The sequence below is a fragment of the Dasypus novemcinctus genome, chromosome X, assembly GCF_030445035.2.
Source record: "Dasypus novemcinctus isolate mDasNov1 chromosome X, mDasNov1.1.hap2, whole genome shotgun sequence".
NCBI classification, from domain to species: Eukaryota; Metazoa; Chordata; class Mammalia; order Cingulata; family Dasypodidae; genus Dasypus; species Dasypus novemcinctus.
The window spans coordinates 147,582,193-147,607,516 of NC_080704.1; the positions used below are offsets into that span (position 1 = coordinate 147,582,193).

The 25,324-nt window shown below is 35.5% G+C and overlaps 1 protein-coding gene across 2 annotated transcripts in view; it reads right to left on the reverse strand.

Annotated features, from left to right (window-relative positions):
* Positions 1-25,324, reverse strand: part of ZNF280C (zinc finger protein 280C) — a 49,962-nt gene that overhangs the window by 12,117 nt on the left and 12,521 nt on the right. For both annotated transcript variants that reach the window (XM_058292254.2, XM_058292256.1), the window contains 8 exons: positions 21,792-21,909; positions 19,077-19,202; positions 18,827-18,936; positions 16,918-17,138; positions 12,786-12,943; positions 12,085-12,185; positions 11,157-11,303; positions 2,094-2,225 (listed from right to left, as the gene is read on the reverse strand). In XM_058292254.2, coding sequence (XP_058148237.1) covers positions 2,094-2,225; positions 11,157-11,303; positions 12,085-12,185; positions 12,786-12,943; positions 16,918-17,138; positions 18,827-18,936; positions 19,077-19,202; positions 21,792-21,909 — 1,113 coding nt within the window. The remainder of the gene's footprint in view (positions 1-2,093; positions 2,226-11,156; positions 11,304-12,084; positions 12,186-12,785; positions 12,944-16,917; positions 17,139-18,826; positions 18,937-19,076; positions 19,203-21,791; positions 21,910-25,324) is intronic.

Below are 25,324 nucleotides of genomic sequence, written 5' to 3' on the forward strand. Positions count from 1 at the left end.
GTGAGCTGGCTCACGTGCAGTGCTGATGCGCACAAGGAGTGTCGTGCCATGCAGGGGTGTCCCCTGCATAGGGGACCCCCATGCACAAGGATTGTGCCCTGTAGGGAGAGCTGCCCCGCACAAAAAAAGTGCAGCCTGCCCAGGAGTGGAGTTGCACACACGGAGAGCTGATGCAGCAAGATCACACAACAAAAAGATACACAGATTTCCAGTGCCGCTGACAAGAATACAAGCAGACACAGAAGAACACTCAGCAAGTGGACATAGAGAGCAGACAACAGGAGGGGGGGAGAGGAGAGAAATAAATAAAAGACAACTCATTCAATTTTTAAAAAGTACAAAGGATCTGAATAGGCATTTCTCCAGAGATATGCAATTTCACTTCTAGGTATATACCCAAGGGAAAAAAAACCTATGTCCATGTAAAAATTTGTACATGAATGTTCACAGTAGCATCAATAATAAAAGTCAAAAAGTAAAACAACTCAAATGTCCACTATCTGATAAATGGATAAATAAAATGTGGTATATCTATACAGTGGAATATTATTTGACCATACAAAGAATGAAGTACTAGTATATGTTATAATATAGATGGAACCTTGAAAACATGCTAAGTGAAAGAAGCCAGCCCCAAAAGACTATATATTGTTTAATTCCATTTATATGAAATGTCCAGGATGGACAAATCCATAGTCAGTAGTTTAATGGTTGCCAGGGATGGGGGAAAGTAAACGGGGAGGGACTGCTAATGGGAATGGAGCTTCTTTTTGGGGTGATGAAAATGTTCTAAATTTGAATGTACTGATATTGTGCAACTCTGATATGATAAAAATTCTTTACTTGCAGACTTCAAAGGGGTGAAGTGTATATGTTAATTATATCTCAATAAAGCTGTTAGAAAAATATCACTGGAATACAAGAAGTTAAACACCATTATTTTGAAAATAGCAAGTAAAAACTATAATCAGAAAAGTCTTCCATTATTCTAAATGATCTTGCCAATAAAAAAAATACACATTATTTATTTACTGTTGTAATATTATAGTTTGTTCAATTGTATCTTGCTTGCTAATGGAAAAGTTGCGTACCATCAATCTCTTTAATTCTTTGACTATATTGCCCCCCATGTACCTGAAGAGCACCCTATGAGGAAGTCCAATGAAATATATGTTGTTTGTTATCACACAAAAAGCGCTGGTGTAGGAGTCAAAAGACCCATGGTTAACTTTCAGCACTATCTGTTCCTAGCCATGTGACCATGAATAAGTAACTTACCTTCTTCTCTAAACCTCATCTATAATGTGGGAATAATACCTGCCTTGCCTACTTCAGTGGATTGCTGTATGGATTAAATAATATAATGTATGAAAAAACTTACTGAAAGTTAATTCCAACGTGTCAAAAAACATTTAATATCATTATTAATACTACCGTTATCATTATTAAGGGACTATGTGAGAGACAACTGCACTACCTGCTAGTGTTCTGTATGTCTAGTCCCAGCATGGAATGAATGGTTTGTAGGGAAAGATACTGGATAGCTTCTTTCCCTCCAGGTCTTGAGAACATGGCTTTACATTCTTTTAGTTAATTCCAACAGTAAGGATATCCAGGAGCAGAACTTGCTTTTCTGAGTGTAGACTCAGTAATACCAACTTCAACAAACATCTGAGAACCTATGGCACTCAAGGCACTATACCAGATCATGGGAACATGAAGATAAATTAAACATGATTCCTGATCTCAAACACATTGTAGTCTAGACATTGTAGAAACAGACATAATGCTGCCAACTGGAATAGTCCCTACACAAACTATATAATAATAAGACAACTCACTGACTCAGTCTTCGGATAACCTAGCTGCACTTGGTACAAAAGAATTACTGTTCCAACATACCACATGCCAATGAACCAAAACAATGGTTATAAGTCTTTCTTTCCAAGCATAAGAATGATAAAATCTAAAATTAAAGTAATAATAAAAATCAGAAGTCAATTTTTAATATTATTTTCAATAGATAAAGCCAGATAGGACTTTATTTCTATTATCAAATTAAAAATTAAAAATACAATGTACTTAAAACTCACTTTTGTTCCAGGAGGCAATCCTTCTAGTGCTTTAGGCTTTATAAATGTGCGATGCTGTATCTTGTGATCTGTTTTCTCCTTGCATGTCAAAAATTGTAGTCTGCATTTTGAACAACGATGGACTCCTTTTTTCTAACAGAAAAAAAGGAAAAGAAAAATTTCACCACCAGAAATCCTGGGGGCCTGAAATTGCTCTTAATTCTAATACTTAAATAATTTAAAAGTCAGTATTTTACCATGCCCCATCATAAAAAATACCAAAATATTATTGCACTTTTAAAAAGCACTCCTTGCATTCAGGAGCATGAGAGATACTGGGATAGAGAATGGGGGTGAAACTACTGAGGAAGGAGTCTGGTTGGAAGCAGATGTTTTTTTATAATGTACTTGCATCTCCTCATCTTGATCAAAACTAAAAGACAGAGTCTACCGCACCCCTTCCCCATCCTAGAAACCCCTAACTCCCTCCAGACACCTAGGAAATACCCTCTGCCCCACCGAATTGAAGATTGCTTGGCAACCCTCCCAATCCCACACCTCCTGTTTGCCAAGGGAAAGAACTTAAAGACTTTATGTGGTTGGGAGGGGTGACAAAGAGGAAGAAAACCCCATGTTCAGGCACCAGATCTCCACATAGAATGGTGCTTTGTCAAAAGAAATGTTATGAATTTCTGATTCTCCAGTAGTAGTTCAGTGAAGTTGATGGGAAAACTTTCTTCCCAAAGAAATGGATCCTACATATGGGATCTAGGAGAATGACTGGGTGTGCCAAAATATGCCTCAGGTCCTACTCTCAGCACTAGATTTGATGGGACCAAGGGCATCCAAATTTATTGCTAATGCACCACTTCTTTGTTTAAGTCTTCTTTACCTTCCCAGCCCTTTGAGGAGGTACTCTGAGAACAGAAATCCTCTCATGAAAAGCTACTTCTCCTCTTGCTTTTCTCTCTCACATATTGACGATTTATTTTCCTGACCTCCCGAAGAGCTGAATCCTTTCAATTCCCTGCTGCCTAGCTTCCTCAGTGAACTTGCCCCCCTTCTAAGCAGAGAAGACCCATGAGGCTGCTTTCTGCTGGAGAGCCTGCCAGAGCCTATTACCACTCTCTGCTATTCAGTGCTTAGCTGCCTCATACAATAACCAGCTTTGCTAGGTGTTCCCTTTCCCAGAGAATTTTGCATTTCATACATGGATCCCTTCCCCCATAAAGGCTGCTTCCTTGTTTTAGAGGAAGGTACTGCCACTGGGAGTTTGGGACCTCAGCAATGAAGAACCCTTGTGATGCAGCAAGAAGAGCGAGAAAGGAGGGGAATTGGGCAGGGTATGGCCTACTTCCACAGGTTTTCCTTTTCCAGGTTTGATGCAAGCTTGGGCTTGTATTCCCGAAGTACATGCCCTTATTTAATGTGGGATAACCTGGCACTAGGAGGCAGGTAAAGCCACAAATTTGGTGTCTTTTCACCTTTTGAATTAATCCAGCTCAAAGTTCTAAGGACCACCACTCTGAGGGCCATTTCCTATAGAGCAAATTAAATTGCTTCTCCCATAACATCCAAACTGTGATATGGTTGCTGCTGGAGGAGGAGGCAGCAACAGGATCCTGCAGACCTTGGGGCGATGTTAATTCTGCACGCATCTACTAGGTACACGACATCTAACATGAGAAAAGGCATGGCACGTGAGACATATGATCACTGGGGGGCCCTTCTGGATCAGAGAGGAGACAATGAATTTGACTGAACCCTTCCTCTGTTCCCAGCACGTTTCTGACATAGCCCTCAGTCAGTCACTGAGGGAGTTCCCCCAAGGTTGGAGAGGCATATTCCCTCGGGACAGAGGCAACAGGTAGCAGCTCTTCCTCATTTCCAAGCGCAAACCCCATTTCAGAAGCCAAGTGTTAAGTGATGTGCTTACCCTTGAGCAGCTCTACATGCCTTTTTAAAATGTAGAGAGAACCAAGTAAGGTGACAGTTTAAAGAAAAAGATATATAGAATTACCTGGAGAATTTTTTTCTCCCCAGTTTTCTGTTTTGTTTCTACTCAGTGATGCAGTTTTTGGTTTTATTTCCTGATAGCAAAAGGGGAGGAAAAAAACACCCAACCCTCAATAAGGCCATGGCCCCACCCCCTGTTGTCGTTGATTTGTCTTTCTTATAGGTTGAAAATTGTGTAATAAATTTGATGATGCTGTAAAAAAAATGAAAATAAAAAATAAAAAAATAAAAAAGCGTTCTTTGAATTAGTATTCAGATTTCAAAAATATTTGTCACCACCTAGGTGTCTATTAATTAGGTTCTAATGGCAAAAGTTCTATACCAATTGCAGTCTGAAAGCTCTTTCAATTATAGATTTGAAATACAAACTACTCAAACACATCATACTATGAAAGTGAACTATGTATTTTTATACTTGAAAAATAAATTTTCAATGTGTGCTCTTTCAATTTGTTTCAAAAATTGGTAAAACAAGTTGAACTTTCAAAATCAAACAAATTTAACCAGATACTCCCAAGGAAAAATATGTTATGGAAATGGTTGTATAAAGTAGTGCTGTCCAACACAGCATGGGTGTAAGGACATAAATCAGAACAACTAATTCCAACCTACTGTTTAAGAACCCCTTGACTGAGTCCCTCCTCAAACCCAATCCTTTTATTGTTTTACAGACAGGAAATCAGACCCATGAAAAATCTAGGTCTTAGATAACCCTTAACTGGTTACTGACTGCTCTAGTGTTCTTTCTACCATATATTACTAATTGTAATCTTTATGTATATATACTCTTTAACTAAAAAATATATATTGCATATTTATATGTATTTATTTTATTTATATGTCAATTTAAAACAACATATAAATACAAAAGAATGTTTTCTCTAAAGTTGTGCCTCTACAAGTCCATCACTATTTCCATATAAAACACAAAACATCCTTTACAAAACTCAGATGAGGTAATGTATATGAAAGTACCTATCACTGGTGCACTTAATAAATAAAAGTTCTCTACAAAGCTCAAATCAATACATAAATATATTTGTATTACTATTTTAATTTCATCTTAAGACTTTTTTTTTTTAGAAGTGTGGTGCACTAGATCAAATTATAGGCAGAGGCAACAAACAGATTCACCAATGTTTTCAAAAGAGGAGGGGAAAGGGGAAAAAACCTAGCAATAACAGACAGCAAGACAACAGGTCAGAGAGAAAGTTCTCCAGAGCACAGTTCCAGAAATCTTTTTTCCTACCTATACCTGATCCAGTTTCATGCTTTAAACAGCATACATCCAACTCCCTGCTTGATGTCTAATAGGCATTTCCAACCAACATGGACAAAACTTAACTCTAAATCCACCCCCCGACACGGAAAAAAAAAAAAGTTCCTTCCCTAGTCTTCCCAACATCTCAGTATATGGATGCAGCTACTCAGGACAAAAAAACTTGGTCATTCTTAACTTCTTTCTCTCACACCACATACATCCAAACTATTAATAAAACCTGTCAGCTCTACCTTAAAAAAACATGTATAAACTTTCTACTTCTCCTTACCTCCAATCATTGCTATCATAGTGGTTTCCAGGCCACTCACCTGGACTACTCCAATATCCTATCTTCTTCCTTTCCTTGCTATGGTCTGTTCTCCCCACAGTTGTCAAAGTGATCTTTTTTTTTTTTTTTAAGATGTATTTATTTATTCCATGCCCCCACCCCAGTTGTCTGCTTTCTGTGTCCATTCGCTATGTGTTCTTCTGTGTCTGCTTGTCTTCTGTTTAGGCAGCACCGGGAACCGATCCTGGGACCTTCCAGAGTGGGAAAGAGGTGCTCAATCTCTTGCGCCACCTCAGCTCCCTGGTCTGTGGAGTCTCTTATCGTCTCTCCTCTGTGTTTCTTTTTGTTGCAGCGTCATGCTGCACCAGCATTCCTGGGCAGGCCAGCTTGCTTTCACTAGAAGGCCCTGGGAATAGAACCCTGGCCCTCCCATATGGTAGATGGGAGCCCAACTGCTTGAGCAACATTTACTTCCCCCAAATGATCTTAAAACACTAAAGGTATTTTACATGCTTAAAGCCTCCAATGGCTTTCCATAACACTCCCAAGTCCTGACTCTAGCTTATAAGGCCGTATTGGATCTGGCCTGCATTCTATTCCTACCACCTCATCTTCCACTATTCTTCCCCTTACTTGTTTACTGTGTTCCAGTCACATGAGCCTCCTTATGCTACACCAAACATCCTACATGTACTCTGACCTACTTACTGTTTCCCCTGGCTGGAACACTCTCTCCCAGATATTTACATGGCTTAATCCTTCATTTCCTTTAACAGAAACCACTCCTAATTTCTGGAACTCCCTATCCTCCTATATTTTCCTTCCATGGCACTTACCACCAGTTGGCATACAAATATATTTAAAGAAACACACATACTATCTTTCTCTGCTATAATGCAAATTCAACATGGCACAAACTTTTGTTTCTGTATCCTCATTACGTGAAACAGTCCCTGGCAAATAGTAGACACTCAATACATAAATATCTGTTTGGTTTTTTTTTTTAAGTGACTAGGGAAGTGGATGTGGCTCAAGTGATTGAGCTCCTGCCTACCACATGGGAGGTCTCAGGTTTGGTGCCCTGGAGCCTCCTAAAGATGATGATCAAGACAGACAGCTGGGAAGCGGTTGTGGTTCAACTGACAGAGCATCCGCCTACCATATGGAGGGTCCAGCGTTTGATACCCAGGGCCTCCTGACTCATGTGGTAAGCTGGCCCATGGGCAGTACTGCTGCGTGCAAGGTGTGCATCCCACAAGGAAAGCCGTCCCATGGGAAAAAAGTGCAGCCCACCCAGGCTTGGCACCGCACACACGGAGAGCTGATGCAGCAAGATGATGCAACAATAACAAAAAAAAGTGTTAACAGTTTCCTGGTGCCACATGACAAGAATGCAAGCAGCCACAGAAGAAACACAGTGAATGGACACAGAGAGCAGATAATGGGAGGGGGGAAGGGGAAAGAAAAAAATAAATCGTTAAAAAAAAAAAGACAGCTGACATGATGGGCAGGCATGGCAGGTGACACAACAAGATGATGCAACAAGAGACATGAGGAAAACATAATGAGACACAACAAAGCAGGGAGTGGAAGTGACTCAGGCAATTAGGTGCCTCCCTCCCACATCGGAGGTCCCAAGTTCAGTTCCTGGTGCCTCCTGAAAAAAAAAGAAGACAAGCAGACACAGCAAAAATGCAAACAATGAGGGGGTGGGGAGAAATAAATAAATAAAATAAATCTCTAAAAAAGTGAATAATGAGGCAGATAATAAGAGATTGACAGACAGCATGTACATAAGCAGAAGGTACAGTTTAAGCAGTTCAAAATGTCTGCCATTCCACTGCTCAGAGTCTAGAGATGGGAGATAGTAATCTAACTTGTAGCAGTTTGACATTACTGATGAATTCCAAAAAGAATATCAGATTATGTTTGTAAACTGGTCTTTTTCTCTGGGCATATTAGAATATATTGGATTTGAATTTTACCTTTGATTAAATAATGATTAAGGCTCTGATTGGGCCACATTAGTAGAATGTTGAATCCCCAACCCCCTTGGTGGGTGGGGACTCACGGAAAAACTGCACCACAAAGAAGGAGATTGGAGTTTTGAGCTGGAGCCCAGAAGTTCACACACAGAGGAGCAGAGCAGCTGAGCCTCAGGGAGAGAGACAGAGTCAGTCACCTGATAGTCTACAGCTGGCCTTGTGGAGAGAGGCAAAGCCTAGAGAGCCTCATAGTCTACAGCTGACTTTGTGGAGAAAACAGAGGAGCTGAACCCAGAGGAACCCAGGAAGCCTGAACCCTCGCAGACATTGGCAGCCATCTTGCTCCAAAGTGTGGCAAAAGACTTTGGTGAGGGAAATAACTTAGACTTTATGGCCTGGTAACTGTAAGCTTCTACCATAAATACCCTTTATAAAAAACAACCAATTTCTGGTATTTTGCACCAGCACCCCTTTGGCTAACTAATACACTACTATTCCTTTAGTTGGATATTTCTCTTAGACATGCCTGCTTGCAATGTACTAAACGTGATGATACATTTTTTAAGTAACATGATGGCCAACGAAACAAGCAGCAATCTGTTTCAAGGGTAGAGAAAAAATTGTGTTGAACTTTTTGACAAGGATATTATATTATTGGGGTGATTTGAGAGATTTTCCAGGGTAATTCTGACCATCCATTATTCCTGCCTCTATACCTAATGCCAGCATGTAGTAGGAGTCTGTGCAAGAAAAGCTTGGATTCTGAAGTCAATTTTAGGCTCTGCCATTCATTACATAATGTGAAAGTTACTTACTTTATTTAAAGCTTTGTTTCTCATCCATAAAATGGAAATAATAATATATGCTTCATAGGATAGGTATGAGGATAAACAAGAAAATGCATATAAAGCAACAGTGGCTGTCATAGGTAGGTGATTAGCATATGTAACTGCTTATTATTATTACAGCTCTAATGAACATATTTAACACATATGAAATCTTATTGTTTCTTAAAAGTAGTTCTAACTAGACTGCTTATTCTAAAATTGCTTGACACATAATATAGCCCTTTAAAGTACGAGTTACAACTAAAGACTTCAAAAAGAATAAAATGAGCCATAGATTCAATAACTCTTATTGTCTAATATCTCACTAATAAGATCACCTAAATTACAAGTTTATAATCCCACTCTGTGATGGTTTTTGAGTCTTTTATGAATAATTAAGGAAACTGCAAATCTCTTTTAAGAATGCCTGATGATCCTTCTTATTAATACCTTGTTTCCTCTTTACTGCTGGATGCCTACCTCCTAAAAACTCCAAACACAAAAAAAATTGGGAACCCATGGTGTGTCATGAGTCCCCAAGACCATTCTCAGGTTTGATAATTTGCTAGTATTAAAGGGCTCAGAAGTTGTTACATTTACATACAGTTATGATTTATTAGAGTGAAAAGGATACAGAACAGACTACTAAAGGAAAATGAAGTATACTGAATGGAGCCTGGAGGATACCAGATGTAAGCTTCTAGAGCCATTTCCCAAAATGGAGTCACAAAAGACACTTAATTTAATCCCCCAGCAACTAACTACAGCAACATGTGTGAAATGTTTTTGCCAAGGAAGATCTCGAGTCTAAGAACCCAGGGTTTTTATGGAGGTAAGTCACCAAATCTTCAGACCCCCAGAAGAAAAGCAGGCATTCACCATAAATCATACTGTCTAGACAAGCTGGTACAACACGGATCAAGGCTCTATTAATAACAGAGGGAAAATTTCAAGAGCTCAATCCCCCGGAGTTAGCCAAGAGCCAATTATGCAATCAGGCCTTTCTGAAAATGTGCAAGATGTGAGCAACTCAGACCTGTTGGGTTAGCTCTCCTACATACATGGCAAGTAAAGTCACACAATTCAAGGTATGAAGATTTATTATAGATCATGTAAACTACTTAAGAGACACATCCCACATAGTGAGTATACCCATCTCTTTCTACCTTCCTAAGCATAAATCATTCTTCCCACATATACATCTTACTGCAGAGTTTATTAAAAGCAGAGAAAGAACTGTTAAAAGCCTCATAATGAATGGGCAGAGCTATTGCTTTATATCTCATTTTCATTTTCAAAATCAAAGGCCAAAATACAGAACACCAAGGACAGCATTTTTCAAACTCTATTCCTTAAGAACTATTAATAGGTATTGTACAAAAAGAAAAAAAAAGAAGGGTTCAATGATCAAATAGGTTTGGGGTCTAATATATACCATACTCCCTTGCTTAGTACTTTACAATGTCCACTAGCATATTAAAAGCACTGAGAAGTCCTATTTTAAAAATAAACAACAACAAAAAACCTTTCATTTTATAAATCTACCCATTTGCCAAATTTATTTTACCAGGAATAATTTTTGACAACATCTGGAGGAACACTGTTGGGGAAATCTTCAAGTAGAAATATCTTGCCAGGGGTTCTTAAGCATAAGGTGCCATACGAGGATAAAAAGTATTTGGAAATTCTTTTATGATTGTTCCCAATTAAGAACCAAAGTTGATTTCACGATTATTTAATGACTGGAATGATAGTAATGTTGCCACCAATGCTGAGGAAATTAGCCATGACAATGCCATCAGTAATAAAAAACTATATATATAAAAAGAAAGAAAATATAAAAAAAGAAACTATAATGAGTTAACTGACCACTGAGAAGGCAAAACTTGACTATACAATCAGATTTATAGTAAATTCATTGCCTTCTGACTTTGGCAAAGGCACGCTTGCTCTTTCAAACACTCAAGAACAGACTATGTCACCAAAGATCTCAGTCCAAACAAAAGATGGTCTAATTGTTTCATGAAAAGAACCAGTAAGCATAAAATCAGTATTCAAGGGAAAGGTGCAAACACTAATACTGGCATCCCAGCGATTATATAGCAGAACCAGCAAAAGTCATCCAGGAATGAAGTTAAAACCTAAATACAGTACACATATCTAGTTATAAGTGTCCTTGCCATTTCCTTTGTCATTGGGGCTGCTATAAAACACTACTCTGGATCACTCATGACAACCATATGCCTTCTCATAATAAAATTGGACCTAGAAAGTGGAAACGAAGTATGGAGGGAAAGAGGAAAACAGATTTTAAGTACTCAGTCTTATCTTCCTCAGTCCAAGCTTGTCCTTTTCCCCGGTCCTGATAACCACCTTCAAAATAATTCCCATTCTCACCACTCTTAAGACCCTGACATACTCAACCTGATTTAGAGTATTTCGATACTCATCTTTCCCTTTCCCTTCCACTCAAGGATTCCTATTTCTAGCTATCTTTCAGAATGTTCACTATTTATGAGCCCTATTATCATCAGAAAGCAGGCAAGAAAAAAGAAGCTTTGCAAGTAATTCAGCATAAATTGTAAATTAATCATGTCATTTGGAATGACTCTGCTTTACTTTCAGAACAAATCTAAGCAGTGTTCTAAGTTATAATCAGTCTTCTCACTAAGAAAACACGAACAAATAAGAACTGGTAAATCTCACCTGATGCTTCATGTAATGATTCATGTAAGGTGTTGCCATTTTACTAACTTTGAGGCAAAATGGACATAGCAAGTTCTTAGTGTTTTCATGGGATGCTCTAAAATGAGTTTCTACATCAGAAAATATTGATGACCTATACTGGCAAACCTAGAAATATAAAGAAGGTTTAGTTTAACTTGAAAATTAATAATTGCTATCCAATTACATCAAAGTAGCAATGACGAGCCATTTGTTTAGAAGAACATTATATATGTACTAGTACTAATTCAGATATGCTGCCTATATAACCAAGACTCCTATTACTGCAAACAATAATAATAATCTTTAAGACAAAAAAGTTATGCCTTAAAGTTTAGGGATATATTCCAAAACATAATCAGACCCCCTTCTTCTTTGTAGACCTACAACCCCCTATCTTGACTTCAGTTTTCGTGCTCTTATACCTCTTGTCCTATAAAGATTTTCTGCTTTATAAAACAGAGTATTCTCTTTTTTGTAAGTTAAATGGCATTTAGGCTACGCCAGCAGAAATTTATTTTTATCTTACTTTTCTATTATTGAGAGTCACTTCAAATTCTGGTAAAATACTGGTCTCAAAGCATTTAGTTGGGTTCTCTAAAACTAATAGTATGTCCTATTTCTCTGGCATGTCTATATTCTTCCTGATATGGTAAGGTAAGTCCAGTAGGGCTTTTCTTTGTCTATACCAGGGTCAACAAAATATAGCCTATAAGCCAAATCCAGCCCTCTACCACCATATACAATGCATGAGTTGATACACACAATTCCACTACTGAATTATTTAAGAGGCTCTTCAGTTTGGGAAATAATTTCATTTATATGGTTTTAAAAAAACACAAAAGAATACTATTTTGTGACACATGAAAATTAAACAAACATCTAAGTACTCAATAAAATGTGTGTGTACCTGGCAAACATACGGCATTTCACCGGGTTTATGAGTGTCCTTCATATGTTGTAAAAGAATATGTTCCGATTCAAATGATAATTCACAGATTTTACAAATGGCTGAAAGTGGAAAAAAAGACATCACACCATTTTAACAATATACAGAAATAAGCAATTCATTTTGTATATCCATAAGAATAGCAAAAACAGTAATAGTGGTGGTGATGGTGGTTCTAATAATTCTATCGTTGTTAACTCTGTAGCACTCTTCTAAACACTTTATTTAAATCAACTAATTCTCAAAATATCACCAAGGGAAGTACTAATATTATCTCCGTTTTATTCAGATAAGGAATGTAGGCACAGAGATTAAATAACTTGCCTGAGTTCTGTGATTTTAACAATCATTGTAGTTATTTTTCTTATTAAAGTTTAAATCAAGGCCATTAATGTCATATTTGAAAATGATGGAATTTGACTTTTTAAATTTAGCTCCCTCATACAATGTAAGAATTATGCCAAGGGAGTTTCTACTAATATTTACAAGAGGGACTTCAATTTAGCAATTAATTTTATTTAAATGTTTATGAAAGTTAAGATTTGTCGTTTCCAATTTGCCCTCAAATTCCAAGTTTATTCTTCTAATTTTTCTATCAGAAGGCTTAAGGTTTCATTGTCAAAATCAATAATATTCAATACTTAAATGAAATTGGAACTTACTAGAAAACTCATGGGGCGTGTGTGTACTTTCAATGTGACATTGCAGCTGGAATGGTGTGGGATACTGACGGTAGCAGTGCTGGCAGGTGGTGTGGTTTTCCCAGCTCTCGCTGTTCTGCTTCTCAAGTTCCAAATGGTGTTTCATGTGGTTCATAAACCTATAAATGATTTTAACAGTTGAAAAAATCCAGATGTAAAACAAAAAAAAAAATCCCACAAATATCTGGACTTAAATTTTAAAAACACAGTTGCACTACTCAGAATAAAATTTCTATGGGACCTGCCTCAATCAACATGGCAGAGTAAACACTCCAGAGCTCTGTCCCCCAACAGAAGCTTTGAACAACCATCAAGAACTGGCAGAAACATCTTTCTCAAAGTTCCAGAAAACAGTTAAAGAATTGCAGTAACAGGGCATGTGCCAAACCAAGAAAAAGGCAACTTGAAAGCACTAGGATATAGTGTCCTTGCTGGCCCCTCTCCCATCCCCTCACTGGCTTCACGTGGAGCTGGCCCACACTCCCACTGCAGGTCCCTGGTCGCAGTTCTGGAAGGAGCAGAGTAACGCTCATGCACATACGGAGGGTTATGTCTGGGCCAAGCTGTCTGTTGACAGTCTGAGGGACTGAACCGGGACACTTTCATCGTGGGCTCACCACCCCAGAATTTGCCCTGTGTATATATATAGAAGGCACCTCACAGAACTCTCCAACAGAAATCTGTGGGAGATCAGTCAAGTTGCAGATGCCTAGGGCAAGGGACTGCTGGCAGTGGGACAGAGTGCAATGCCTGGGACTTGGGGAAATGCTGTTTCCTAGGGAAGAGGGAACATTTCTATCTGTGTAAATGAGGGAATTCGTAAGTTCATGTGTGCATGCTCAGGACAAGGTGCCTGTGCAGAAAAGATGGGGAGGATTTTGCCTCTGGCTTTTTTCTAAACCCACTGTACAGCTAAGCTCTGAAAGAGAACACTCGCAAGAGCCAATCTGCAAAGGCTGAGAAGGATGTTTTCTCTCACCCCCTCCTTTTTTTGATAAGCCTGGCATTCAAAAATCTCTGTAATAACACTAGCTGGATATAAGCTTAAGGACAAGATGCCTAAGAGTCTGAATTCCAGTGATAACACATTAAAATACCAAAATGTCCATGTTTCAACAAAAGATTACAAAACATATAAAAAAACAAAACAAAACAAAAAAACCAGGAAGTAGTGGCCCAAGCAGAGTAGAAGGTTAAAGTATTTGAATTCATCACTCAGGAGGACCGGACTTGAGACATACCAGGTAAAGATTAAAAAAAATGGTCCCAAATATGCTCAAAGTGCTAAAAGAAATCACAAAGAAAAAAGGATGATGTGAACAGAGCCCGAGGAACCAACATATACACCTTGGGAGTCCCAGAAGGGGAAGAAAGGGCAGAGAGAGGAAAAAATCTCTCTAAGGCCTTAAAGACCTCTAGGTAAAGTGTGTACTTTAAATAATCATTATTCATCAAGTGGCTCACTGAACAATATGCTTCCTCTTTGTTTTAAAATAATCTATTGATAGAATATGAAATATGAGTAATTTGCTCTAAATATCATTATCAGGTTTTTTAAAATGTTTTTTTTTTGTAAAACATTTCTTTTCCATCAATGAAATATTATAACCCTACAACCAAAAGCAGCTATAGTCATGAGAGAAATCTTCTGAAGGTCTTGAAGATACACAATAGGTTCCCATGGTTTAAAAGACTAATTATTAGTATTTTTACATGTGTCTTGGTTTCTAAATGTATGTAATAGCAATTTTAACCTATAATCATGAGAAACTTTTGGTTTATTTAATACCCACTTAACCATGAGTTCAAAAGGAAATAATCTTGAAACTAAGTGATAATGACATCAAACCAAGATAGCAACCATTGTGAAGGTTTTAACATTCACCTTTTTCATATCTGCAAAGCTCTACTTCTCTTCTGCAAAGCTCTACTTCTCTTCAGAGTTAGTTATGGTATACCTTGATATATCTTTTTTCATCCTTTGATTCTAACATTAGCGCTACTAAAAGATACTATTTATCAGCTCACACTTTTCACAAATGAATATGGGAAAAAAGCAAACTTCTTGCAAGGCAGTTCTCAGAGTAAAATGAAACCAATTATTTATGACATTCAAAGTAGGCAAAAACATCTTACAATATGTCAACAAAGCAGAGAGTAGAATTCTTGAGCTATCAGTTTCTATCATCCTCTAAAACAATTTGTTGTGCTAGGTTTCCCCTTAAAGGTAAAATATTACTTAATATATCTAACTTTTTTGGTTATTCAGGGTTGACTGTTCAGATTTCATTTATTAAATCATCAGTATTTCAAAAATTATACCAAATGTGCCAAGCTGAAAATTTCTAGATATTCTTTTATTCTGGAAACATACAACTAGTCTTCTGAAACAAAAACAGCAAAAAAGGAATTTTCATTTTCATAAGTTAAATGTGATAATCTTAAGGGAATAGTCAAAAATTTTCTAATCCATGCATAGTACTTTTGTATAACAAGGAACTCAATCAGCAAACCAGTTTCTAAGCATTTTTACCAAATTTGCTAACATAATTTTCAGACATATTTTACTATAAAAAATAGTAAAAACATGGAAAGAGGTGGCAAAGGCCTGTTGTAACATTTTTAAAATGTTATTTCTCAAAGTGCAATTTCCCTTCTATTAAGCTACTGATACCATTAGCAACTGATGACTGTTAAGGCTTGATAAAAGGAGTAAACAAGTGTGAAAACTCATGTGAAAGAGACTTGAAAACTACAACGCAGTATCATAAATGTAGCATTCATAATTGCTATAGGCTTATATTAAAGTATATTTTAGGATATTTCCTTGTATTTCATTTTGTACCCAAGAACTCATCAGAAAGTAAAATAAATGCTGGGCCTGGAACCTATAGGTACTTAAGAAGACTAGTTGCAAATAATGGTTATAAACATAAAAATATATAGGCATACATACACACATAAACATACATGAATACAAACACACACATGTATGTGTATATATCCCACCTAAGGGAAATACACTTATGTCTACAATTTACTTTGAAAAGTATCCAAAAAATCAGATGGTTCTATGGATGAACAGATATATGATAAAGCAAGTATAGTAAATGCTAATAGTAGAACCAAGGCAGTAAAATACATAGGTGCTCGCTATAAAAAATTTAACTTGCTGAATGCTTGAAAATTTTTATAATAAAATGTTAGAAAAACCACCTTACTTAATGTAACTAGAAGGATTATATAACCAATGAAAAATATCAATCATATGTCTTGTTACAACTTCTCAGGATGATAGCTATGTAATATGCCATATAACTCAAAGATTGCAAAGTACAAGTCCCAATACATGCATAAAATCTTTAAAAAGTGCATTGGGAATTAAATCTCTATTTTAAAATGTGTTGACTTAAAATCAAAGCCACAGACATGTTTCCCAGAACTGGTACTTCTCTAAAGAATGTCACTAAAAAAGACCACTTTCTCTGCAATGTAAATGTGCTAAATATTTTAATTATAGATAGAAAATTTTGAATATTACATAAGACTAGTATGGAAGAAGCTGAACTTTTCTTCATATCTCATGATCTGGTAATATGGGTTAAAGAAGCAATTTTTCCATAAATTAAAATATGTTTATCCTTTTATATCTATCTGAAAGAAATACAAATAAGTGAACCCAAGAGTCAAACTCCTAAAATACAAGAAAGGACAACAGCTTTCCAACAAGATAATATACATTTGTTCTTAGGAGAATGTATTAAAATTGCCTATTTAGGATGGCGGGAAATGTTAGGTTGAAAATATATGGTAATAGAATAAAGATTTTTTAAAAATCTGCAGCACTGCACTAAATGAACAGTGAAGCCTACATTAAACCATGGACTATGGATAATAATACAATTATAAAAATGTGTTTTCCTCAACTGGAACAAATGTATCACACCAATACAAAGTTTTAATTATAGTATGGTATATGGGAATCCTGTATTTTATGCATGATTGTTCTGTAAACCCACAACTTCTCAAATAAAAAAGAAAGATATATTAGTAGCATTCCAATTTTCAAATAGAAATAAAAATATTTACATACCTAATATTATTTTTAAGGACTTTCAAGCAACTGAAGCATTTAAAGGTTGTATAAGTTTTCTGTTCTTCCTCAACATTTCCTTCATGTCTTCCATAATAAAAGTCACTAACTAACATGATCAATTTTCCTTTTCCTGTATTGGTTTTATTTTTATCTTCAGTATTTGAAAGTTCTGTTTTAATCATTTCCAAGAAGTTATTAATCATGTCTGGACAACAATGCTGGAAGAGAAAATATATATAACCCTTATTTATATCTCTTTATAAAATTAGATACCAAAAAATGATTGTTTACAACTAGTACCAGATCATGTAAAACTAGGGTTGGTGATATATCTTGAAAGACAGTCACCAAAATGTTGGCTTCCTTTTTTTTATATTCTAAAAAATTCAACCAATAAACACTTATTATCTTAAAAGACAACTAATTTCAGAAGCAAATTAAAAACTTTTAAGATTAGGGCTTGCTATACCTTTTCTAATAATAATAATAAAAATAATTTGTTCCTTGGCAAAAACTCATTCATTTCATAACTATTTTAAGATATAGCTTAAAGGGAAAGGTAGTTTTATATGCCATTATATATATGTTTAATTATCAAATAGCAAAGCATTTCAGTAAAGCCCAGGTGGAACTGGATTTTGAGCACAGATAATCTGCCATTCCCAAAACTCAAAGTGCTAGAAAATGTAAAGGACACAAAGAGAAAAGCACCAGTTATATCCTGAAAATCTCAACATTTCTTCTCTAAAATGCTTAAATATCTGAAGGGGAAATTTACCTCATAAGTGAAATCAACATCTCCCATAAAACGATCCTAATGTGGAATAAGCACTTGTAGCGGATACTTTTTCTAACATAAAACCAAATAGTCTAAGTTACCAGGGGTCATATTCTGGGAAGTGGAAGTAGTGATAAACCAAACATAGTTCTACCCAAGAATAGAGAGAATGTATTTGGAAATTTAGGACTCTGGTTTTTCTACCTGAATTGTAAAATGATTAATTTTACTAAAAATTTGCCAATCTTTGACACAGGAGCAATAACTTTTCTAAGTTCTTTCTTTGTATTGTACCCTTCTCCCTCCTTTCTTTTCCTTATATAATCTACATTGTTTTTTGCCCTTTGCCTTCCTTCTTCCTTCCTGCCATTTATACTGGGCAAGCAAAGAGATTACAGACTATCTTTAGACAGATACAACAGGACATTGTAATAATACCTACTAAAAAAATACGCACACACACACACATATTTTAGAGGAGGTACCAGGGACTGAACCCAGGATTTTGTACATGGGAAGCAGGTGCTAAACCACTGATATACATCTGCTCCCCAAAGACAGTTGTTTTTTTCAAGTTTGGTTTTAGGAGGTACCAGGGATCAAATCTGGGACCTCACACATGGGAAGCAGGTGCTCAACCACTTGAGCTACATCCGCTCCCCTAAAATATTTTAAATAGGGTGTTACCTCAACCTCATACTTGATTTTCATTGAGTAATATGACATGTATATCACCATGGACCAAAAAATAAGGTAAAGGGAATTTTAAGTTATTTATAAGATCAAGCCTAATAAAATGTCTATTTTACAAGGAAGTTTGAAGAATGGCACACTCTAGTTAATATTCCTACAAATATATTATTTCATGTAATATTAGAATGCAATATGCACATTCTATAGTGTATATGAACTTAATTTTTAAAATATGATGACTGAGAAGGAATTTTTTAAAGTCTTGTATAAAGATAATCATTATGAATATAATTTTTTTACTTAGCTTAAAAAGAAATTCCAATATGAAAAGATTTCTTAACCAAATATCTCGACAAACCAGCATTTACTATATATTAATCCTTAATATTTTCAGGGATTAACATTTTTTAATAATAAATTTTGAGAAAGTTTTACCTTCATGTGATATTTCAGAGGATCCAAAAGATTGAATGTAACATTACACTTTGGACAAGCTCGTAGAAAAGTTGCTCCAGTTTTACACTGAGCTGATGAGGTATTTGTACCTAAAACAAATCAAGGACTTTTATGACTCAAATTCATCCTTTTAAACCTTAAACAACTACTAATAACAGTTTTTAAATGCAACACAATTTCTAAAAAATATAAAACAATTTCTTTTTTCTATACCAGATCGCATAATTACCTTTTGTTAGCACATCCTGGGAAGATGGCACAGAAGATTTAGTTGAAGTCTTTGGCTTTTTTGGACTAACACTGTTTGCTTCAGAAGTAGAAGGACGTTTCAGTGGAGGTGAACTTTGATCCACACCTACAATGATTTAAATAGTGGAAAGGATAACTGCAAATGCTTTAATATAGAATACTGTTTACAACTGCTACTAAAATGGCCTTATTTGGTATTATACTAGTGTACTAAGGAGCTCTTCTGTTAAATCTGTGTTTAATTCTTTTAGATAACAGAAATTATTTTTCCCATATTCAAAGCACACATTACTAATATACATACTGTAGGCACTAAGATGGATTGTTTAATCACATTAACATTCTTCCGGGATATTTAGGTTACATGACCGACCAATAAGTGCTGTTATATTGGACTAGGCAAATGATTATGTAATAGGATGGATAGTACAAATAGACTGTTTAAACATTTATTTTTAAAGCATGAAGTTAAATAAAATCACTGAGTTTAACAGTTTTACTTTCTAACTCTCTACACTATTTACCTGTTGCCTTTGTCTTGTGCTACTCCCTAACCTCAACAGTTTTTATCTGTGCCAATAAAAATCCTATTCTCATTCTTTATGATCAAGCTTATATCCCATCTTCTCTCCAAGAATCTTCTTTCAAGACCACCTTAACAGGAGTCAATCATGCTTCTGAACACATAGCACATATTATCATTCAAAATTGTCGTTTTGAAAACTTTAGCATCAAGTCTTTTAAAGGTTATAATGAATTTTTGCTTTTCACTTATCTCATTTGGGCCTCAAAAAAAGCTCTGAGTTAAGTAGAGCAAGAATTAAAATTGTATCTTCAAATGTCCATTTCCAGGTCTGGAGAATGAAAGCATTATGTGAGAAAGATAAAAATCTGTATTTTAATAATATGAGAAAATTGAGGTGTAAAGAGGTTAGGTGATTTGATAAAAACTACAAAAATTTTTAGAATAGAGCCTTGAACCTTTATCTTTCAAATTTACCCATAACTCTATTTACCATTCAGGGCAAAGTCCTACTCCGTAATATAAAAACTTACAGCGGGGGGAGTAGAAGCCACTGTCTTTACCCCTAGAAGTTTCAAGAATTCAGACACTTCTACAAATAAAATCTATATGCTTTTGTAAAATCATACTTACTATTTTATGTCCCTTTTCTTTTGGTTCTTGGCTCTTTTACTAACTAGATAAGTGACACCTAGATGGGTGAACATCAAACCGAGTATAATCAAAATGGGGAAAAAATTTGGCACTCATATTACTATAATTTTTTGTTTGTTTGGTATATGTTGTATACTGATTTGATGGCAAATGATTTAAAAATTCAAAGATTCCTGTGTACCTCTATTTTGTGGAATATATTAAAATTAATATAGAAAGAGTGGTTGCTTTGATCAGCAGGGACTTTTTCAACTAGATAAAATTCCTCCAAAGCATACAACTTCATTATGGCATATAATCAAAGAATTGTAACTCTTCTTCGATTGGAAAGTTTCATTATTCCTTCAATGGAGACCGACTGAGTACTTATTATGTGCACATTTATTTCTTTGGTGTTGCCATTTTATAGTAACACTCCATAATCTTATTTATTTTCCCCCTTCCTATCCCCCTCCCCTGCCATGCTGTTTTTGCTCTGCGTCCATTTGTTGGGTAATCTCTTTTTGTCATCTCTTCTCGTTTTTCTCCTCTAGGAGTCACTGGGATTCAATCTTAGGAATCTCTGATGTGAAAAGAGGTTCCCTGTCAATTGTTCCATCTCAGTTCCTGGTCTCTGCTGTGCTTCACCTTGACTCTCCTCTTCATCTCTCTTTTATGAAGTCATCATCTTGCTGCATGACTCACTTGCGCAGGCACTGGGCTCTCCGCGCGGGTACTGGCTCTCCACACGGGCACTTGGCTTGCCGCATGGGCACTGGCTCATCATGCAGGCACTCACACAGACACCTGGCTCACCACGTGGGCACCCATGTGGACACCCACATGGGCACTTGGCTCATGGAGTGGGCACTCAGCTAACCATGCAGGCATTCAGCTCACTGTGCAGGCACTTGACTTGCTGTGGGGGAACTGGTTCGCTGCACGGACACTCACGTGGGCAGTCAGCTTACCGCATGGGTTCCTTGGCTCACTGTGCAGGCACCTGGCTCACTGCACAGGCATGCTTTCTCTTCTTTTTCACCAGGAGGCCCCAGGGATCAAACCCGAGTCCTCCCATTTGGTAGGTGGAGGCCTTATCACTTGAGCCATATCTGCTTCCCCATAATCATATTTAACTACCATATCTACATCATTTATTTGGATAGAAAAACACTAGCCTATTAAGAAATCAACTATATCCACATATTAATGGCCTTCTAAATAATATTCAGGGCATCAGGAGCCTTTCCTGACTCAGAAATTCTATTAAGGTTTTTCAGCCTATGGCGAGTTTCAAGTGAGAATGAGTTCAATGAACACATGTTAGCCAACTTAATAGAAAGAAAATATTCTATTATTTAAAACATTTTTATAGAAAATCACCCAAGATAGACATTCAAAAAATATTAGCTCCATTCCATCTTATAATATCTGAAAAACTTAACATGAAGTTAGGAGCTTCAAAACAGAAAGTCATTTTCATATGCATATTTGTTAAGTTTTTAAAAATAATTTCTATGAAAATGTGCTAAAACAAACCTTCAATAGTAACTGTTGTTCCCTCTTGAGACTCTGATAATGGTGTTTCCTGGGTCAAGTCAAAAAGTACATCTGAAGAGTCATCTGACTCCACTTGTGATGAATTATTTGCAAAATCCTGTAAAAAAGATTTCATAGGACAAATATTACATTTACTAAAAAATGGTATAATTATTTTATTTCATAAACTTTTATAAAAGTAAGTTTAATGGTATGGCCAATACTACAGAGATATCCTTGATGACTCAATTACTAATAAGTTATAAAACACAAAGGTAATTATTACTCTCTGCCAAAATTAACATCTACTAAAACTAAAAGCAAGCTATTACTTAGAGCTGCCTTATTCTTGAAGAACCAATGAAAATGCTGGTCCAGCTTTTTCAAGTTAAAAGAAATATTTAGATCCATTTTAAGTTAATTAGGTATTGACGGACTTTAGAGGGCTACATTAAAAATGCAGCATTTCCATCAAAGAGCAAATAATAGAACCTCAGCATAGTTCTTGGGCAAATGCAAAGAGAAAAATAGGAGAACATATCAACATGAATATAAAAACTAAAAGCATCTATACCTCTAAACCTCCTCCCCACACAAAATGTGTCAGGGCAAGCAATCTGGGAATTAATATGCAGTATTATATATCAGGGCGAGGTATGAGTTTCACAATACCACATGGTATGGTTTCTAAAATTATCTTTATTGGGGAGATTTATGTCAGAGGTCAGAAAGATAAAGAGTAGATCTCCCACTCTTCCCATCATCCCACAGAAATCTGTGCAGGGCCAGACAATCTCCCACTTTAAAGGGCAGTGATGAAGGTAACCTAGTCAGTAGGAGAAACAAGTCTACTTAAAGAACTTGGGAGTCTAAGGGAAGTTTCAGCCCGTCCAAAAAGGAGAAAGGGTGGTCCCAGCTGGCAGGAAGATCTCAAGAAAGAAATGGGCTGAAAATCATGAGATGAACCATAATGTGATCAAGTATAAGGCAGAATAATTTAGGGATATTGATATAAAATTCGCTAAATAGATAAACAGATCAAGTATTTATTATAAATAACTATGAAAAGTATGAAAGAACCAATAATATGGTCAAATATAAGAAAATATAACATAGGTATAGTTCAATACTATCATATATTAAATATACTGATATATACATAAATTACACAATACCATTTATAGTATTTATAAATACTATTTATAAAAAATGGTCACTTTGAAGAGCAAGTTCTCAGAGTGACTTTTGGACTATTCTATGTGCCACCATATACAACAAGCAAAATTTTTAAGATTAAAATCCAAAAGGAAAAAAGCCATTTTAAAAGAAAAACAGGCAAAGAACCTAAATCAAAGCACTTCACAAATGAAATACAAATGACAAATTCACTCACAAAAACTATTTTTCCTAATTGGTGAAAGAAATGCAAATAAAACAATGAAATACAATTTTTAACGAATGAACTGGCATTGTTTAAAAATAATAATACCTTTATAAAAATAACTAACCAGTACTCTTCAAAATGTCAACATCATGAAGAATAAAGAAAGAATGATAGGAAGAGACTAAAAAGAAATAACTAAATTCAAGGTAGGATCCTGGATAGGATCCTGGAACAGAAAAAAATATTGGAAAAACTACTGAAATCAGAATAAGATTTCCAATGTAGTAAACAGTATTGTGCCAGTGTTAATTTCCTAATTTTATTAAGATGTTTTGATAAGACATTAAGGAGAAAGTGGGTAAAGGTTGTATAGGAACTTTGTATTATATTTGGAATTTTTCTGTAAATCTAAAATTAGTTTGAAATTAGAAGTTAAAATGAAAAAGTAATGATACTATTCACTATTGGTAAAGTTTAGGTTATAGTCTGGCACAACTGTTCTGCAAAAAAATGTCAGCAGTATCTACAAGGGCTTTAAAAAGTTCATATCCCTTAATCCAATTATTTTCCTTCCAAGAATTTATGTTAAGGAAATGTAAATGTTTTAATGAGGAATTATTTATAATAGCAAAAATTAAAAACCTCTACGTCCAAGAATGGAGAAATGCTTAAATAAATTGAGAGACTATCATGCAACATCATACTTTTGAGAAATATCCAATGACAAAGTTGTTCAATGGAAAAAAAAAAGGAATATGTATGTGTATAAAACATGGTCTTGATTGATATACTCTACATACCATCTGTGGAAAACAAAATCAAGATACTCTATGTATATGTATTCTTCATTTTTTTCCCAATATATCTTCCCCAAAATATGCATTATTTTTATAATTGGAATGTAAAGGCTTTGCTTGGTGTTTTCTGTTTACAAATTGAGAGGCAACTCAGTTTCAAGAATTTTGCTTTGCTACTAAGTTTTTTACTACTTGGATTTGTTAAGAAATTATAGAGACTGATGTTGAAAGACTCAAACTATTCCCAGAATTTGAAGTATAAGGATTTCTACATTTGAGTTTCAATATATATTATATAAGATCAATAACAGCTATATAAAAAAATTAAAAATATAATAGCTATATGATAATTGTAACCAAGCACAATCTAACTTCAAGGTAAATATTTACTCCAAATATTGACTTTTTAAAATGGAAAATATTCACTTGCAATTTCCCAAAGAGTTCTTTAGCAGAAACTCCTCAAAATAGTTAGTAGTGCTAAATACTTTCTTAGGTGACAACTCTGCTCAAAAAAGTACCATAATTTCAGAGAACAGACATGTTATTCAATAAATAACTTGTTAAAATAATTCTCCAACTGAGAATTTTTATGACATAAATAGTTAAGAAATATATCAAATACTATGGTAGGCAGAATAGGGGACAGACTGGGATTCAGAAGATCTGTCCATTTATTTAACTATGCAACCTTGGGGAAGTCCCTTCTGAGTTTCAAGTTTCCAACTTTCAACTTTTCAAACTGAAATAATGTCCACCAATTACTAAATATTTAAAAGGTACTTGATCCTTTCATGGTACATGTATTGTTTCAAGTAGTTGTGACAGCAATGGTAATAAAGACCTAATATTACCTCCCATTCTAATAGGTAAAAGTTAAGTGTGGTTAAGTAAGGTTTCCAATATAACCGTTTGTTACTAATTAGAGAGCCAGAATTAGAACCCAGGTCTGCCTGATTACATAGCCTGTGCCTGTAAGCTCTATTACACTTACTTTAAAAGGATAATAATAACAATCTCCCTGCCCATTTGAAAGAATTGTTGAGGTACAGAGATATTACATGAAAAAGTTTTAAAAATAAAATATAATTTATTTAGTAATAATGTGTTCCAAAATTCAGAGAAAATTTCCTTAAATAGGATTCTCAATTCATTCAAGAATATATAAGTGTCATTCTTGACCCTAGCTGAATAGAGTCACCTGGAGAGTTTTAAAAATGTGTCCTGCCTAGGCCCCACTCTACAACAATTGAGAAGATCTGTTTTTTAAAAGCTCCCTAGGATTGGGAACCACTGACTGAGGAGTTGATTTAAAAAACTATGCCCACAGAAACAAAAAATATTCTTAGTTT